An 18,444-nucleotide genomic window follows, 5' to 3' on the forward strand; every position below is an offset into this window, starting at 1 on the left:
TGAATGACGATTCACCAATTTCCACCAAGATAAACGAAATGTATTATTAGGTTTTAATTGGTTTTGAAACTCCTAGATTCTTTTGAGATTCATTGAACTTTTCAATGGCATGTTTCAATCTCGAGTGTGCCCTTCAGGTATTGTGACTGGGATGCCGAGGATCACAAAACAAGGTGTGAAGTAACCATGCAAATATACTTGGTACCCTTAATATTTACCCCTCAATCGATGTGCCGGTTAACCACACACGCTCCAACGATACTATGATAAACATTAAGTTACCCTTTGCCTACCTTGTTAAGTCCAGGTTAGTGTGCCGGTTAACCACACACGCTCCACTAATAGCTTAAACAAAGTGCAAAGTGTAATTTCATGGATTAGCACCTTATTCACATTTTCTTAAGTAACTAAGATTGAGAAAATTCACATTTTCTTAAGTAACTAAGATTGAGAATTTATAAGTGTTTAGTTACTTAGTATTTATCATTATACTTATAATGAAGGGAGAATTATAGTCCTTGTCCTACCTGTTCGGCTAACGACCCTCCATCGGTCAAGGAAGCGGTGAGTGAGAGTGGACACCCATTAAACTGCCATTTTATAGGCAGTAACCTTATACCCCCCTTATAGACCGGCTTCGTGAATGAGGCCTACTAATGGTAAGACGACTTGCTCTTATACATATAATATATTAAACTTTTAATATTATAATAGTATAAGAGTGTATTTTAGACATTTAAAATACTTGGTGGTTTAATCTATTAATTAAACTAGACTTTTAATTTAATTAAACTCAAACCATATATTTATGGATTTAATAATACTCTTTTAATTAAACGCTTTAATTAACTATTAATAAAGTCCATAAGAGTTAATTTGAACTATTCAACAAAACATCATAATTCCAATTATTAAACTCAAAATTAAAACCATTTAATTAATTGTTTAAGTTATGAACCCAAGAGTTTTAGAATTCAATTCTTTTTTTTCATAAAAAACTTTTCTCAAATTCCAAAACTTGAGGGCAAGTTTTGTAATTCTTGAAAACCTTTGGATTCCATAACTTATGGAATTAATGGTGTTTTATGATGAAACTTTCTATGTTCCATAACTTAAGAACAAGTTATGAAATTCTTTAAAACATTAATACCAAATTTTGTAACTCCATAAAAACTTTGAATTAATTTTTTTTTTTTTAAAAAAAAAAACTTTCATATCCATAACTTATGGAAGTTTCAAAAACCCTTAAGATCACAACTTAAAAAAAAACTTTTGAGCTCCAAAATTTTATGACAAAATATGTAACTCCTTAAAACATTTAGATCAAACTTTTAAAACTAATAAAATAATCATATCATTTTATCTTTTACTAAATTTGACCTAATTCAACTCATATAACAAATGATTCAAATTTTACAAATAATTCGTTTTTCACAAAACAAGTAATTATCTTAAAATTTGACAAACGTCATGTTTTTTTCCTTTTTTTTCAACTTGAAAATAAAACATTTGCATCAATATAACAGAAAACAACCCATGGCTCTGATACCACTGTTGGGTTTTGAGCATTCTAACACTCCTATGGTGTACATGCAACCCTATAAACCTTGGATCTATGTTTTCTCTATTATACATGCAAATATTAACTATTCCAAGGTTTCATCCTAACTAGCATATTATGAAGCACCTATACTACAAAGTTCTAGTTAGATGACATACCTTTTGATGTAGCTTGATGTCTTCAAGCTTTAAGAGCTTAGCCCCAATAGTGTGGAAGCCTCAAATGGAATCACAAATCACCAAAACACCTTGGAAGAAATTGAGAGAATATGTATGCACACTAAAATCGGCCCACTCTTATTTTCACACACTTGTGTCAATTTTGTGAGCCAAGGACCCCTTTATATATTATGGAGGATTAGGGTTACATCCATGTAAACCCTAATACCCATGACCTTTCATTTACATAGGATCCATGGGTTAAAAGCTCCATGGACCATCCATGAAAGCTTAGCCCAACCTAAATGAACTTGGCCCATTCCATATATATAAGAGTCCATATTTAATTAGTTCTTTTTGATCACTTAATTAATTCTAAATTAATTCTTGATCAATACTAATTAAATAATATGATTCCATATTAATATATTAGAACTTATAATATATTAATATAAATCATAAATATACTATTCTCAAAAGACTATCCATATAAATTGTGCCGGTGAAGTGCAACCCAAATGGACCATGCCGGGTCGGGTCAAGTACATACCAAGTATAGTTATGGACTTAGACATTAATCCAACATTCATCACCAAATTGCCGAGGACCGCACGGGGTGTCGACGCAATTTGGGTGATCGTCGACCGGTTGACGAAGAGCGCTCATTTTCTTGCTATCAGTGAGAGATCTTCTGCTGAGAGGCTGGCAGAGTTGTATGTGAGGGAGGTGGTATCGCGTCATGGGGTGCCGATCTCGATTGTGTCAGATCGAGATGTACGTTTCACTTCCAGGTTCTGGAAGAAGTTCCACGAGGAGTTGGGTACGAGGTTGCATTTCACTACCGCCTACCACCCCCAGACGGACGGACAGAGTGAGCGGACGATTCAGACACTCGAGGACATGCTTCGAGCATGTGTGTTGGACTTCGGGGGAAGTTGGGACACGTACTTTCCGTTGGCTGAGTTTTCCTACAACAACAACCACCATTCGAGTATTGGTATGCCTCCCTTCGAGTTGTTGTATGGGAGGAGGTGTCGGACTCCCATTTGTTGGGGAGAGGTAGGGCAGCGTGTGATGGGTAGCACCGAGATAGTGCTTCAGACGACAGAGCAGATACAACAAGTTAGACAGAGGTTATTGATGGCTCAGAGTCGTCAGAAGAGTTATGCGGATAGGCGACGATCCAAGCTTGAGTTCCAGGTGGGAGACTTCGTACTCCTGAAGGTGTCTCCTTGGAAAGGAGTAATTCGGTTCAGGAAGAGGGGCAAGCTGGGGCCCCGGTACATCGGTCCGTTCAGAGTGACCGCGAGAGTGGGCAGGGTAGCGTATTGTTTGGAGCTACCTGCGGAGTTGAGCCAGATTCATGATACCTTCCATGTGTCTCAGTTGAGGAAGTGTATAGCCGATGAGTCAGCGGTAGTGCCGCTGGAGGACATTCAGGTAGATGCGAGGTTGAATTATGTTGAGGAACCGATCGCGATTTTGGATCGGAAGATCAGGGTTCTGAGGAACAAGGAGGTGCCCCTGGTTCAGGTCCAGTGGCAACATCAGAGAGGGTCCGAGCTAACTTGGGAGCCGGAGTTGGAGATGCGGGAGCATCATCCAGAGTTGTTTGCGGGGCAAGACTTTGAGGGCGAAGTCTGATTCTAGTGGGGGAGAATTGTAACATCCGGATTCCCAGGTATCTTATTTTAGTTATTTATTTTGGGTTTTATGGAGGGACTCGGCGAGTAGACGCTCAGACTCGCCGAGTAGGATCGCGAGTTCTTGACTGGATTAATGACCGGACTCGACGAGTAGATACGTGGACTCGGCGAGTCCGCGCTGTAAAGTGAAACCCTAGTGAGTATGTAAGATCTAGTAAGTATGAGGCCCCCCTTGTGTTAATAGCATCAGATTTGGACCATGAGAGGTCCATAGAGTCACTATCCCTCAGCTTTATGCAAGCAAATGAAAGATTGGGGACTAGGTTGCCATTTTTAGAGTTATTTCTCCATTTATGACTTGTTGTGGGTTGCATGCACGTAAAGGTTGCACCTTTACGTGACATTTGAACATTTGAAGGGATCTGATAGTTAGGGAAGCAGATCTGACCTTAGGAGGTCATTTGAGGATGAACATGGAGGCAACTCGCCGAGTCCATAAGTGGACTCGACGAGTCGAGTCGGGGTTGCCCTGTGATTCGTGACAGGTGTAACCCGTCGAGTGGAAGGATGACTCGACGAGCCAAGAGAGGCTGAAAGGATTCAGAGGACCCGCATGGACTCGTCGAGTCGCCCTTGTGCACTCGACGAGTTGGGTCAAAGTTGACCGTTGACTTTCGTTGACTTTAGGGTTCTGGTCAAGACTGATTCAGGAGAGTTCAGGGAAGGGTAGAATGGCCTTCTACCCAATCTGTAGAGATGAGATCATGAGTGAATATTGATCGGGGATGTTATCTGAATAATAGGAGGAGGCTAAGTCGGGACGTTGAGCGCGAGAGTTTATCCGATTTCATTGAGGTGAGTCTTCTCACTATACATTACCTAGAGTGGTATTTATGTGTAGACCAGAGGGTCTTGTATGCTATGTGTATATATATGAGTTATGTGCATTGTGTTATATGTATGCTATGTGTTGAATAGACCGGGCCGGAGGGCCCAACGATATAGACCGGACCGAAGGGTCCAACGACACAGACTGGACCGAAGGGTCGGACGAGCTATGATCAGACCAGAGGGTCCAACGAGCTACGAGACTGGAGGGTCCCGCTGAGACACATCGACCGGAGGGTCGTATTGTAGCCTCGAGTGGCGTATCTGTTGCATGTGGTATTTTGGGGAACTCACTAAGCATTTATGCTTACAGTTGTATCCTACCTGATTGCAGTGAAAACAAATCAGACTCGAACCCCGTGGACAATATCTGCTAAAATGACCATCCTGGCCATAAATAAAGTAACCCCTTCCTTCCTCATCTCAGCTCTCCTTATGAGTCCTCCTGCACTTGAAAAAATGACCCTGGCCCTGATGGCCTCCCGATCACAAATCCCGAGTCTTAGGCATCTTTACCTGACCAACTACGGTCTGAACCTGCTTCGGCACACACTTCGTTTCAAGCTGTAGCTCAATCTCCCGTTCCTGGGCTCTAGCAATCATATCATCCAAAGTCTTGCAGCTCGACAGGCTAACAAACTCTCAAATATCATCCCGTAGCATCTCATGGTACCTCATCTTCTTTATCTCCTCATCCGTAGCGTACTGTGAAACCAACAAAGTCCTTTCCCAGAACTTGGCGGTGATCTTCATTGCTTTCTCTGTCGTCTGGTGGAGGTCATGTAACTCCCTTTCCAACTTCTACACCTCAATAGCCAGTGCAAACTCATCCCTAAACCTCGACACAAAATCATCCCAAGTCGTGGCTGCCACTACCTCTGCTCCCAAGGAGTGACCAACCTCCTCCCACTGGTGCTCATTACTATACTAAAAATCAACTATACAAATGATCAGTACATACCCAAAGAATCCTCATTCCCCAGACTTCTTAGAATCCTCACAGCTTTCCTTGATTTGAGTACGGATCCTATGCTTTCAGTAGTAGGAGCCAAATACTACCTTACACACCTATCCATACTTTTCTCAAGACAACCCAAAACCTCTAATCCACCTTCTCATACTGATACCCCCAATACCCTCTAAACAACACTCCACTCCCACTAAAGCACTTCCAAGGCTCTCCTAAGATCCCTACCTCACCTTGCCATAACTTGCTGAAAAACTCCTACTAATGTCAGCTAGCCACTTCATGAATACAATTACATGCAACAAAGCTTAAATAATCCTTCAACTAAAATACTCAACCCTACAATGGTTGGACTCAGATAAGAGCTGCGCAATAGGGCCAAATCAATCACTCTAAAGATTATCTAACCTTTGCAGCATGTAACTTAACATATTCATTTAATAGTTAACTCACATTAATATGAGTTCTAAAAATCATAAAGCAAGCAACATTCGCACGATAAAACGCTATAGGCCACGAAACATCAAAAGGCATCCTTCCTAATAGGCATCTTTCTAATAGGCATTCTATCATGCAACCCTGCTCATATCCTCATGATAACTCCTAGCATGCAAACATCCTATAACACATATAACATATCAACATGTATGGGTATTTTGGGAATCACTTACTTGAGCTCGGCTGATTGCATGCATCACACCCATTTCTTTGTAAAAAATCCTTTTTAGAAACTTATTTTCTTAAAAAAAAAGACTACCAATTCCTCAATGTGAGTTTAGATACACCGGAGAGTGTGCTTGAATCCCTCAAACCAAGGCTTTGATACCAACTTGTAATGTCCTAAAAATATTGGCAAAAATTTTCATTCTTAAACCATCAAGTGATACAATCATATATTACAAAAGCAAAACATTAAAGATGTATTTCTCAAACGTCAGAGTAAATCATAAGTAATCAGTGCAGAAAAGCCTTTAGAGGATGCAGTGTAGTCAAGCCGGGCCCTTCCATTTGGAACTGGAAGTACCTGAAAATCTTTAAACCAAAAAACGTAAGCACAAGGCTTAGTGAGTTCCCCAAAATACCACATACCATACATGCCATTGACCCCACCCACATATCGAGCCCCGCCCACTTAACGGGCCCTACCCATCATACATACAGGCCCAACCCAACATACGATCGGGCCCCGACTAGTACACATACGGGCCCATCCCAATATACAAATGGGCCCCACCCATCATACAATGCAAGAGTCACAAAGACAGCTAGCATCCTACATAGTATAGTGAGAAGACTCACCTGACTCACGAAGTAACCTAAACCACCGCTCAAAGCCACACTACCGGTGCTACAACACACCAAATCATACGAGGTCCAACCTTAGTCTATACATAAAAACCAAAAATCTTGACCAAAAGTCAACCCATGTCAAAAATTCAAAGTCAACGCTCCAAAGTCAAACAACCAAAAACACTTTAGCGATTTGCCACGTTATGGCCTCCCATTGGCTACGTCGTGGCAGCAAGATGACAACAACTAGGGCTCACTCAACTCATGACGGGAAAGTGCCACATCGTGGGAACTGGTTCTACAGCAACTTAATGCATTAAGATGCTTCCCACTACACCAAGGGCTACAAAGCTCATATATACTTATTCCTAAGGTCTTAATGGATAACGTTTCGAACTTTATCCCTTAGGACATCCCCATACACCAAGATCTCAAAACCTTGGTCGTATTGGCAACTTAAGGTATGACTCAACCATTGTCCATTAAGCACTTAATCATAAAATCCATTTCCCTAAAGTTTCTAGAAGGGTTTCCTACACCTAATGGACCATAAAAATTGCAGCTTTATGGACATGCATGTCCAATGCATGTCCTTCCCAATTTAGGTCATAATCATGAGAAAATGAGTTTAAACTTTTTCATGTGACCAAGTCCTCCAAGATACTCCATATCTACAACATATGACCTCAAAGAGACCTGATGGATCCATAAAGTTACAAACTTTATGGAATCTATTTCTTCAAATATTCACAATCATGAAGAAAAGGGACAAGAAATCTAGATCTAGAAGCATATCACCAAAAAGCTAAGATCTTGAACACTTACAAAAGTTTAGAGCATGCAAAAGAGAAGGATGATAAGTCTTGCTTGCTGGATCAACACACTATAACACTTTCTTCTTCTTCTTCTTCAATCCCCCAAAAGCACCAAAATGAGCTAAAATCACCAAGAGAGGCTAGGTTTAGGGTTTCTGAGGTTTGAGGATAATGGAGGCCGACAAAGATGACCTAGAATGGGAGTTAAAGTTTTTATATACGAGAGAAACCCTAAAATCCCTGGGTTTTCGGCTGCAGCGACTGCCATGTCTTGGTCATTCTTTGCCACGCCGTGGAGCCCACTAAAATACATGTTTAAAATAACCTTGCCACGTCGTGGGCTTCCATGCGCCACGCCGTGGCATGGATTTTTTCCTAAAAATTCCATCTTTGATTCCGCTAAGTTTCAAGCTACACTAATATGGAAAACGGGTGTTACAAAATGCGATCTTTGACAACAAATACACTAGCACTTGAATAGGATCTTCATGGTTTAAGAGGAGAACAATTTAAGGAGGGTTCTATTGAATATGAACGTATCCCCTTTAATGTTTTCAACTTGTGACTGTAAATTGAAGATTTTAAGCATGTGACTGATTCTATCTGGACTTCGAATGTGATTGTTCCTAAGTTAGAAATGATCATACAATAGTTCTCATGAGGATATTTTAAACAAGATTGGTAAAATTGATATGAATATGCATAATGGGGTTGCTACTACCGAGAAATTAGGGAAATATTGGGAAATACTAGTAAGTTGGTTTAGCTAGAAAAAGAGAGTATATCCAATATTAGACACAACCCAACCCTAGCATTTTGGAGGCCTTCGGCGAAAATCAAAACGAGCCCCCATAAAAAAATTTCTTGTAAAATCTTATTAAGTAAATTAACTACCACTAAATTCAAAACTTAAAGTTGCTAACAAATTGTAACATCCGCATTTCCAAGTATTATTCTTTGAAGTTGTCTTGTGTTTAAGACTTGGATTTGGAGATTTTTTCTCCCCTCGGCGTGGTGGTGGCACATCACCACGACGTGGAGCCGTAAGGCGCACAAAACCCTATGCGACGTGGAGCCGTAAGGCGCACATAATCCTATGCTTCGGGCGTTGGGTCATATTTAAAGGATGCAAGGGCTACGGTTTCGACCACCTTGAGTCTCCCTCACCCCAAAAGCATCCATCCAAACCCTAACTCATATCTCTCCATTTTAAAAAAAAGAATATATGTTTAAATTTCATATTTCATAATTTGAACATTGGAGGATTAAGTTTTATGTGTTCAAACCAAGAGTTCCACATAATAGTAATTTTCCAATCTTCTAATGTATAGTCACAACTTGAAGAAAGTGAATCTAGGTACTATAACCTACATCTAGATGGATGAAGGAAACTGATTTGAGATCTTCATTTTCGTTGGTTTCATGACAAACTTCATTTTCTTTAGAGATTTTGAGTGGTTGTTTTCTTATACAGTTAATAGTAACTCCAATCATTTGTAGATTCAAAAACTTAGAATTTGTTAAAAAAAGAATATAAAACATAAGCAATCCCAACCTTTTTTAATTAGCTTAAAATGTAATAATTAGTTAGTTTAATAAATTGTATAAATGTTCGAGTAAGGGGCTGTTTGGCAGGATCTGAATTTTTAAGAGATCTGAATTTCTAAGAGGGTCTGAAATTTTAAGAGCTGAATGTTTAACATGTTGTTTGGTTGGGACCTCTGAATTGTTGTGCTAAATTATTAAAATGACTATTTTACCCTTCTGTTTTATTTTTTATTGAATTCAACTGTTTGTTTAGAAAATAACCTAATAAATTTCTTAAATACGTATTAAAAAAATATAAACACCATATAAAATCCAAATTTAGCAAGTTTATTCTTACATTATGCATAAAAATGCAAGTTTATTCTTACATTATGCATTTAACTCTTCTAAAACTACGACATAAACAAGGATTTATAAACAAATTTACAAACTACCATAACTTATACATCCTCTGATGTCAAACAGTGTTTGTAACTTTGTATCAAGTACAATATTTTTTCAAAACTTTAAAAAAAATTAAAAATTGAATCAAAATCTTTACTTCTTTCTCAAAGAAACCCGAGAGATCAAGGCTCCAAGACATTCCAATGAGCTCAAAAAGCATTGACATGGGTAGGTAATTCTTGATTTTCTACAGCCTGCAGCAAGAAAATTCAAGAACTCGATGAAAAGTTTCAACTTTTTTCAAAATAAAAAAAGTAGCATTTGATTTCTTACATTCTCTTGTATTGACAAAACTTCATCTTCATTAGGTTTTGCAGGAGTGTAATCTTGTTTAAACCATTCATCTACTTTAATATCTGCCATTGTTATCCTTTTCGGGTTTGGATCAAGAATTCTCTTTATAAGACTCTGTGCTCCTGGAGTCATCCATTTATGCATTCGCACATCCCCTTTGCAAATCTAGAAAAACCCCAAATCATTACAACATTAAAGAATCAATAAAGATTACAACTATATGCATTTTTACCTTCTGATAAATCAAAGCTAGGTTTCTATCATCAAAAGGTAGATACACTGTAAGCATTGCATACAAGATGAGTCAGATGACACCACAAGACCAAGTATCAGATGCCCCTCCATCATACCCTCTGTTAGATAACACCTCAAGAGCTATAGCCTTGGCATCTGTTAGATAAATCACAGCTAGGTTTCTATCATCACGTGTAGATTTCAATAAAACGATCTAACAACCCTAAAAACCATTTGTCTTCAAACGATTTCAAGAATAGAGTTAACATAAACTGATTTTTGGAAAATTAGAGAAAAACAAACCTAGTGCGTGATGGAGGTTAAGTGGCGGTCGCCGGCGCTGTCGAGGGAGGATACCAACACTGAAGAAGGTGGTGTTGTTGGAGATTGGCTTCAGAGGTCTGACCTTGGTGGTAGGAGTCGATATCAGAAGCTCTGAGAAACTCGTGTGTATGAGATCGACGATGGGGGCGGCGATGCTGTGCGACATCGACGATGGGAGGAGGTGAGAGGAGATTATCGACGCTAGAGATGGTCGGATTTGGGAGGAGATCGGAGGGATGATTAAGGCGGGTGTGTGTTTGATGGACGGGAGTACGAGGGCAAACGAGGGAACACCGCATTTTTTTTTTTCAGATATGAGCTGAAGTCTGAAAGTTTAAGAGGCTGTCAAAATATTAAGAGACTTTTATTCATACCCAACTAAACACTCTTAATCTGAATAATTAAGAGGTTGCCTCTTAATTTTTCAATTAAGAGGCTACCAAACAGCCCCTAACATTTAATGTGTAATGAGATGATTTGGGCTAATGGTGGCAATTGGGCTAAATCTGATGGGCATAATTGATGCTGGGCCAATGATATGTAGTTGTTTGGAAGAATGAAGAAGGTGAAGGACTGAAAGTATCGTAGCATAATAATCAAAGGGTTGCGGCTCGCTTCTAGATATTATCAAGGAAATCGCACGTCTTTCTTGACACAAAATATCATCCGGGTTTAACCCGAAGTATAAAGCTCTTCAAGATGAGAAAAGACGTCATAATTCACACTCTTCTCTTCTCGCAACTCTCTCCACCTCAATTAGTGTTAGGGTTTTATATTGTGTTGTGTATTCTTTGTATCATCAACAGATTGTGCAATATTATATATTGTAATCTTGCTGTCTAGCCTGTTTTTGTTATAATCTTCAACTGTTGTTCGGTGTTTACTTGTATTTTCAAACTAACTTGTTATTTAAGAGATTTCAGGTTAATGAATCATATCCGTTCTTGTTTAGATACTATTTATGCTTTTAAGTGAATTGTATGCGACCATTGATAATCGTGGAAAGTACCACTTAAAGAGAAAATATTTAGAACAACATGATTTAGCGGTTACCATTGAAGAAAACATCTAATGGAGTGATGATCATTAAACCACTGACCTTGATATACTTTAATTTTTTTTAGAATGCCACAAATGAGCTATGCATTCTTTAAGTAAGATGTTTATCAATCTGCATAGGAGGACTTAAACCATTGATGATGGATAAACATCAAGATTGCCAGCCACGTAACCACAATCATGTTCCTTTATCATAGGAGGGCCATATAAACGAAACACGTAATTGATATTGAAGGAAGGTGATCATATTTGTTGATTACTTGATGTATAAAAAAAACCCTTAAATATAGCGATTAGCAAGTAGAAAGTAATGGTCAGACTAGAGGAGCTTATGGTCTCTAATTTATTGAAAAATTGAAAAATGACTGATTATTAAAACTAGTGTTCCAAATAGAAAAGAGTTTGAATTTGTACTGTGAAAATGTGATCGCTTGCAGTTGTAGCCCTAAATCAAATTAAGTACTAACTATGGTAATTACTAGATCTTGAGATTCAAGTTACATAAACATAACTAGTATCAATTGTCTCTAAATTTGGGTACAAACTAAGTTTTTTGTACCCATCATCTTACAAACCGCTATGGATGATTTAATTGCCATGGTAGGGAAGATTACTTTAAAGTATACTTACACTTAGGAAGAAAATCAGTTTCATAGAACAATAATCGAAGGATTTTCAAGAAATTCATAAACATAAATATATTACAATGTTGCACACAAATCTAAAAGCGTTCATAAACCCAATAATAACACAAACAAGAATTTAAAACCTAATCTCAGTTGTGATCACATGTGGATTTAGCTTCTCGAGGGAAGATGAGGAAGATGAATACACAATGTTTTTCGGTGAACATTCTTCCAATAACAAATTTATCATCAAGTGTTCTACAATTCTTTATGGAAAGAGGTTTTAATCTTGATGAAAGATGGATTGGATGTGTTTTAGGGATGATTTGTAACCCTTGGAGGCTATAAAATGTAGGGAAAACCATCCAGGAAATGATGAAAGTTGACGATGCAAACATCCCTTGTTGAGTTGCTAAAATATGGCAAGTCAGACAAATTGTGGCGACAACATTCTAGAGGGGGTATTACACTGGTATAGGGCTGTAAACGAACCGAACGTTCGACGAAAAGTTCATGAACCGTTCGACGAGAAGTTCGTTTATGTTCGTTAATTTAATAAATAAACGAACATGAACACAAATTCTCGTTCGTTTAGTTAAACGAACACATGAATAATGGTCTCGTTCATTCATTTATGTTCGTGAACGTTCGTTTATGTTCGTTCGTTTAAGTTTATTTATGTTCAATTAGTTTTGATTATATTATTATATTATATGTTCGTTTATTTTCATATATATTCAATTGTGATTGTTTATCTTTGTTCATTTATGTTCATTTAGCATGTTCATGAACATAAACAAACGAACATGAACAATATAACTTATTAAACGAATGAACATGAACAAAAAAGTCATTTGTTTATCCATTTATTTTCGTTTGTTTGTTCGGCTAACTTAAACGAATGAACATGAACAAGCCTTGCATTGTTTTTTCTTGCTCTTAACCATCTTTTAAAATACTCTATAAAATGTTGTACATCCTTCGGTTCCCCACTTGGCATCTGTGTCTTTTCTTCTATGCTTCGTCAAATTACCGTCCTACAACAAAACTCTGCTAAAATGCTCTACAACACTGATCAGCGTCTAAGACATTGTCTATGACGCTGACAATATCTTAACACTCGTTAGTTTGTGTTTTCCCGAGATTGGTTTCCAGAGGGTAGATAAATTCTGGAATTAATTGTAGTCTTGTGCTTTCCAGAAATATATGGACCTTCCATAATTACCATTTGTCAGTATTCGCCTCCATCTTCTAAAATTGTCATTTTGCCATTGTTATACATTTTACGGATTTTAGGAGTATTTATACTATATATACTCAAGTTTTTGGTCTAGCATAAATTGAACAATTCTTACACTTCTCCGGTACTTTGCTTTCCATTTTATGCCTAAAATTAATAATGTCATGTTGTGGATTATCCTATATTGAAATTCGTGATAATCAAGACAGAAAAACTAATGAAACGAAAGATATCACATAGGAATGGTTGATTCCTTTTCTAGATGGTATACAAAAACGTTTTTCTCATTAAGTTGGGATGGTCCATTCCATTTTTCTTCTCATTAATGTGTACCACAATAACTTAAGAATTGTTTTATCATCAACCAACAAAAGAAATCCAAAAAACAATACATCAAACTCATCTAACACAATTCAAATATAGAATATGATTTTTGTCAAAGATACAAAGATCCAAAGAAGAATCCATAATTCACCATACTCTTCAAGGAATACCATAAATGAAATAACATTATTTCAAGTAATTTTTTAAAAAGACAGCTAACACAACAAAGTTAAACCATTGGTAAGAACCATCTTCAAACTACCATACCATTAATGCACAACCATTCTCCAACAAACACCTTCTGACAGTTCAAATTAGGATTGAAGGTATTGAAGGTAGAAGCCGTGAGATGGAAGGCCTCTATTATACTAAAGCATGTGTCCCCGACTTGTGTCCCGTAGATCTCGTTGCACACCAATGTTCCTTGCACTGTGAACCCTAGTAAACACCCACAACAAAAAATATATATCCATCAATAAAGGCACTTGAAATTCATTGTTATAAAAACGATGATGGAACTTACTGGTGTGAAAGGTGACTTTACTTTCTCCCATGGAGAAAGTAAGCGCAAGCAAAAGCAAGAGGATGCAGCTAAAAAGCATGGAGGCTTTGTTGTATGCCATTTTCGATCTTCAATCTGTTGGTCTATCAAGCGTTATCAATTATGAAAAGAATAGCGTGGAAAACAAACAAGCTAGTATAAATAGAAAAATAGATATAAAGATGTCGATGGAACCAACTATAAGAAGATAAGAAAAGCGAAAAAAATGGATATCCTCTCATTGTATACTACATGCAACAATGATGAAAATTAGATGCAAGTACAATGAAATGGCGTTATAAGCCATTTAGTCATTTACAATGTTTACAACCGAAAATAAAGTATCTGTGATTTTTCAAAACATGAAAATTAGGGTGTTAGTTCAACTGGTTTTCAATTTGGTTAGGTTTAATCGACTTTTTAACAATTTTAAATTAATCGTAACCAAAACAAATTTTAGATTAGTTTAATCAATCTCTTATTATTCGGTTTTGGGTTATTTGGTTCCGTTTTCCAGGTTAAACCGAAGTAGGTCACACATATTTTAGGCCAAATGTTTTTTTTTATTTACAAACGAGAAAATTAACATAGTTATTTTTTTTATTTTTTATTTTTCTCTTTGTCTTATATATTTTATTCCGTTCGTCATTATACCAAATGATATTTTATCAAGCAATAGTGCTTAACATTTTTATCAAAATCTTCAACTTATTAGTTTTACATTTTGCTAATTCGTCTTTGTAAATTGCAAACATAATTAACCGAACCCAAACTGAATAAGGTTATCCTTATTCGATTAATCGAACTGAATTCGAGGGAGTTATTTGATTTCAGTTTTTTAGGACACCCCTAATGACAATAACAGTTTAATTTAGTTATATATTTATTTGTTATTATTATTATTGTTATTGTTATTATTATTTTTAGTAGTTTTAACTTAAATATACATTTTCAAATAAAATAAATCATAATAAATGTAGTCTTTTTAAAAGACTTATTGTCATACTGATTAAAAAAAAATTGGAATGTTTTATAATGACAAACAGATTATATTCATTTTTTTAAGGAAATCGATCATTTGAAGTTCGAATAGCATAGGCTTCAACCTTCGGACGACATATTGTTCAAAATACATAAGACTAAAACAACCTAAGCTTGTCGTCCCCAAAGACTCTCTCCCAAATATGCATTGTGGGGCTGATCCTTATAATATGAGCAAGTGGCGAATCAATAGGTATTGTCGTATTGATATATCCTTCATCTAGTATAGGCCTAATATGACACAGTTGAGGGAACTGTCAACGCTATGAGGACGTGGGCCCACATTGAGGTCTTACCCTTTGCATCTAGGTCCATGGGGACTTCATCCATTCATATGGTTGTATGCGCTGCCACTAACGCTGATGCACTATTAATGGTGTCTTTAACATAGACAGATCCACGTTCATGACACTATACTCATCCTGAAAAAATATTCTTTAGAAACGGTTCCCTTAACTAACAAATAACGAATGATGATTTTAAAAAGTTTAATTAAAAGTTTGTCTCATGATCTATACAAGTCCCTCGTCATCAACCCTATCATTTAAGGGTCTCTCATCAACAACCCAGTCATATATGTGTCTCTCATCCTATTTTATTAGGTTAGGCAATGTTAATTAGTTATGAAACTAGTTAATATGCCAAGTTAAATTCTGTACCTCAAACTATGAGTTTTATGTATATGTAACTATCAGACTCTTAGGGAGGAGGGAGTCTTTCCCTCCCAACCCACTGAACCCACTGTCACAACAATTTTTTTACTTTTTATTTCTTCTATCTTTCCCAATCCACATCATATGGAAACCCTATCTTTTTGAACCCACTCAACCCACTTTCCATATCATTCTTTTTTTTTTTTTTTTTTTTTTTGCTAATTTAAAAAAAATTCTAAATATTAAAAATAACATTTAATATTCTTTTTCATTTAATTAAATTAGAAAATATAAATTAAAATAAACCATAACATTTTTTTATTTTTTTTGCTAATTTAAAAAAAAAGTTCTGAAATAATATTTAAAATAACATTTAATTAAAAAACCACACTACAAATAAAAAAACACGATAATTATAAAACACGATAATTAAAAAAAATACACTTAAAAAAAGACAACATAATTTAAATCCTAAAACGTCAATTGAAATTAACTAGTTATTATCTAGAGTTGGAATGTAGACATGTTCAATGTGATCAGTAAGATTAGATCGAAGTTGGTGGTGGGTTTCAGCATTGCGTAATTCGTGTATTATTTCTTGGTCATCAACTTCGTCGGTGGGGGGATCGGGCTGATACACAGGAGATATCGCATCACCCTCATCTTTCAATATCATATTGTGTAGTATAATACAAGCGTACATTATATTTTTTGTTTTCTTCACCGTCATAGCTCGTGCAGGCATCTTTAATATGTCCCAACGTCCTTTAAGGACCCCAAAAACACGTTCTACATCCTTTCTTGCTGATTCTTATGCCACCTTGAACCGTATCTTTTTATCGGTAACTTGATATGGATATGCCTTCACAAATACAGCCCATGATGGATATATTCCATCCGCAAGATAGTAACCATGTTTGTAGTGTTCACCATTCAGATAAAATGAACAATCGGGTCCTGTTCCATGATATTTCTCATCAAACAATGGTGATTGGTAGAGGACGTTTAAATCATTGTTAGATCCGGCTACACCATAGAATGCATGCCAAAACCATAAATCTTGTGACGTCACCGCTTCTAGTATCATTGATGGATACTGATGGTCACCCCTCATGTATTGGCCTCTCAATTCCGTTGGACAATTCCTCCAATTCCAATGTGTGCAGTCAATGTTACAAAGCATTCCAGGGAATCCATGTCTAGCTTCATGGGCTTCATACAAAAGTTGAATGTCAGTGGATGTTGGACGACGTAAATATTCAGCCTTATACATTTGGACAACACCGTAGCAAAAGTTTTCAAGAGATTCACGAGAAGTTCTTTCTGACAGATTTAGATACTCATCTAACGAGTCTGGGTTATAACCCTTCGCTAATTGTCGTATTGTTGATGTGCATTTTTGTAGCGCACTGAAACTTCTTTGATTTGTTGCATCCCATGTTGTTTGAAAATAAGGATAATTCGTCTCCGGGTCACCAACAAGTCGCATAAACAAACCTTTGCTCATACGAAATCTTCTACGGAATTGCGCGTGACCATAAATTGAATCATCTGCAAAATAATGTCGGATCAGCAGTTGTTCAGCCTCTAAACGATCTTTGTGGATTGTGTTTCTCCTTTGAATGTTGCTTGAACTAGCATTATTCTGAAGAAGCAGTTATGCAGTACGAGACAATACAGGTAACAAATTATTGTTGATAAGTTCATCCTCAGATGATGAACTATCATCGTTAACTTCCATTACTATTTTCCGAATGTTTGGATTCATTTTGACAAAAGAGAAAAGATAGAGAGAAAAATGAAACACACATACATATATAGATAATGAAACAAGCATAACTATATATAGATAATGAAACAAGGATACATATAGAGAATCTTAATAAAAAGAAAAATAAAAATAAAAATAAAAAACATAATAATAAAGAGAAAAATTCTCCAGTCATATGATGTCGACATTTTGAACTTCACGGGTTCTCCAACTCCCAACCATACTTAGTTGCAATTTGTCGTTTCCTTTTAAGCACCGTGCGCAAAATACCTCCAGTCAAATGATCATGCGGCCGGAGAAAATACTCTATATCTTGGTTCTCTATCTCCCGATCCAATAATTGAGCTTTTCGTTCTTCATTAGCTTCGAGAATGCGTAATTTTTGTTCCCGATATCGTTGTCTCTGTTCCGCCTCTGTTTCGGTTGCAGTCTTGATGTCGGAAATTTGTTTGACGAGATCAAACATTTCATTTTCTGTTGATGATGTCGATGTCGCTTTCTTTCCTTTTCTTTTTCTCTGGGGCGGTGAGTCTTCAACACTAAACGACTGTTGTTGTTGGGGAGAGAATCCAGGAGGATATTATAGATCAGATGATGATGTGTAGGCGTTGGATGAAGATGTTTTGGTTCGTTTTGAAGAAGGAGGTGGGGAATCTTCACCCACTTTTGCAACAAATGCCCATTTCGCGTTGTCTTTCAACCACTCCCAAGCTTGTTGATGAGGAAAACCTTTCTGGTTAATAGTCCTCCGATACTCACTTAGTGAAGATTGTAAAACATCAGCCTCAGATCTCCCGCTAGCCACACTGCTCATCTTACGGTTATAGATGCCGTTGAAAGCATTATATTTCTTTTGGAGGTCTTTCCATTTTGAGTTTACTTGGTGTCCTGACCGATCCGAACCTCCCATTTGAACATTAAAATGCGCTAGAACCCTCTCCCAAAATGCATCGAACCTTTGTTGATTTCCGCGTTGTTTATCTTTAGAAACATCGACATATGCCCTAGCCAAAGCCAACT

General features: G+C 36.9%; 1 protein-coding gene and 1 pseudogene across 1 annotated transcript; both read right to left on the minus strand.

Moving 5' to 3' along the window:
• Positions 1-9,179: 9,179 nt before the first annotated feature.
• Positions 9,180-10,502, minus strand: LOC145168532 (CBL-interacting protein kinase 1-like). Its single transcript, XM_079087322.1, has 4 exons — positions 10,149-10,502; positions 9,844-10,001; positions 9,591-9,776; positions 9,180-9,511 (listed from the first exon to the last, which is right to left on the minus strand). Exons 2-4 carry the CDS (start codon positions 9,898-9,900, stop codon positions 9,467-9,469), a joined length of 288 nt encoding a protein of 95 aa, XP_078943448.1. The 5' UTR covers positions 9,901-10,001; positions 10,149-10,502; the 3' UTR covers positions 9,180-9,466.
• A 5,644-nt stretch (positions 10,503-16,146) lies between these two features.
• On the minus strand, positions 16,147-17,890 carry LOC145105123 (uncharacterized; annotated as a pseudogene).
• Between the last annotated feature and the right edge of the window lie 554 nt (positions 17,891-18,444).

Source organism: Lactuca virosa, chromosome 4, assembly GCF_052849685.1.
Source record: "Lactuca virosa cultivar CGN04683 chromosome 4, Lactuca_virosa_CGN04683_v6, whole genome shotgun sequence".
In the NCBI taxonomy this organism is placed as follows: domain Eukaryota; kingdom Viridiplantae; phylum Streptophyta; class Magnoliopsida; order Asterales; family Asteraceae; genus Lactuca; species Lactuca virosa.

Coding starts and splice junctions, on each gene's coding strand:
- LOC145168532 (XM_079087322.1), bottom strand. CDS start 9,900: ATGCTTACAGTGTATCTACCTTTTGATGATAGAAACCTAGCTTTGATT. Junction 9,777..9,843: donor TAGCTTTGATTTATCAGAAG/GTAAAAATGCAT, acceptor GGGTTTTTCTAG/ATTTGCAAAGGGGATGTGCG. Junction 9,512..9,590: donor TTTTGTCAATACAAGAGAAT/GTAAGAAATCAA, acceptor TTCTTGCTGCAG/GCTGTAGAAAATCAAGAATT.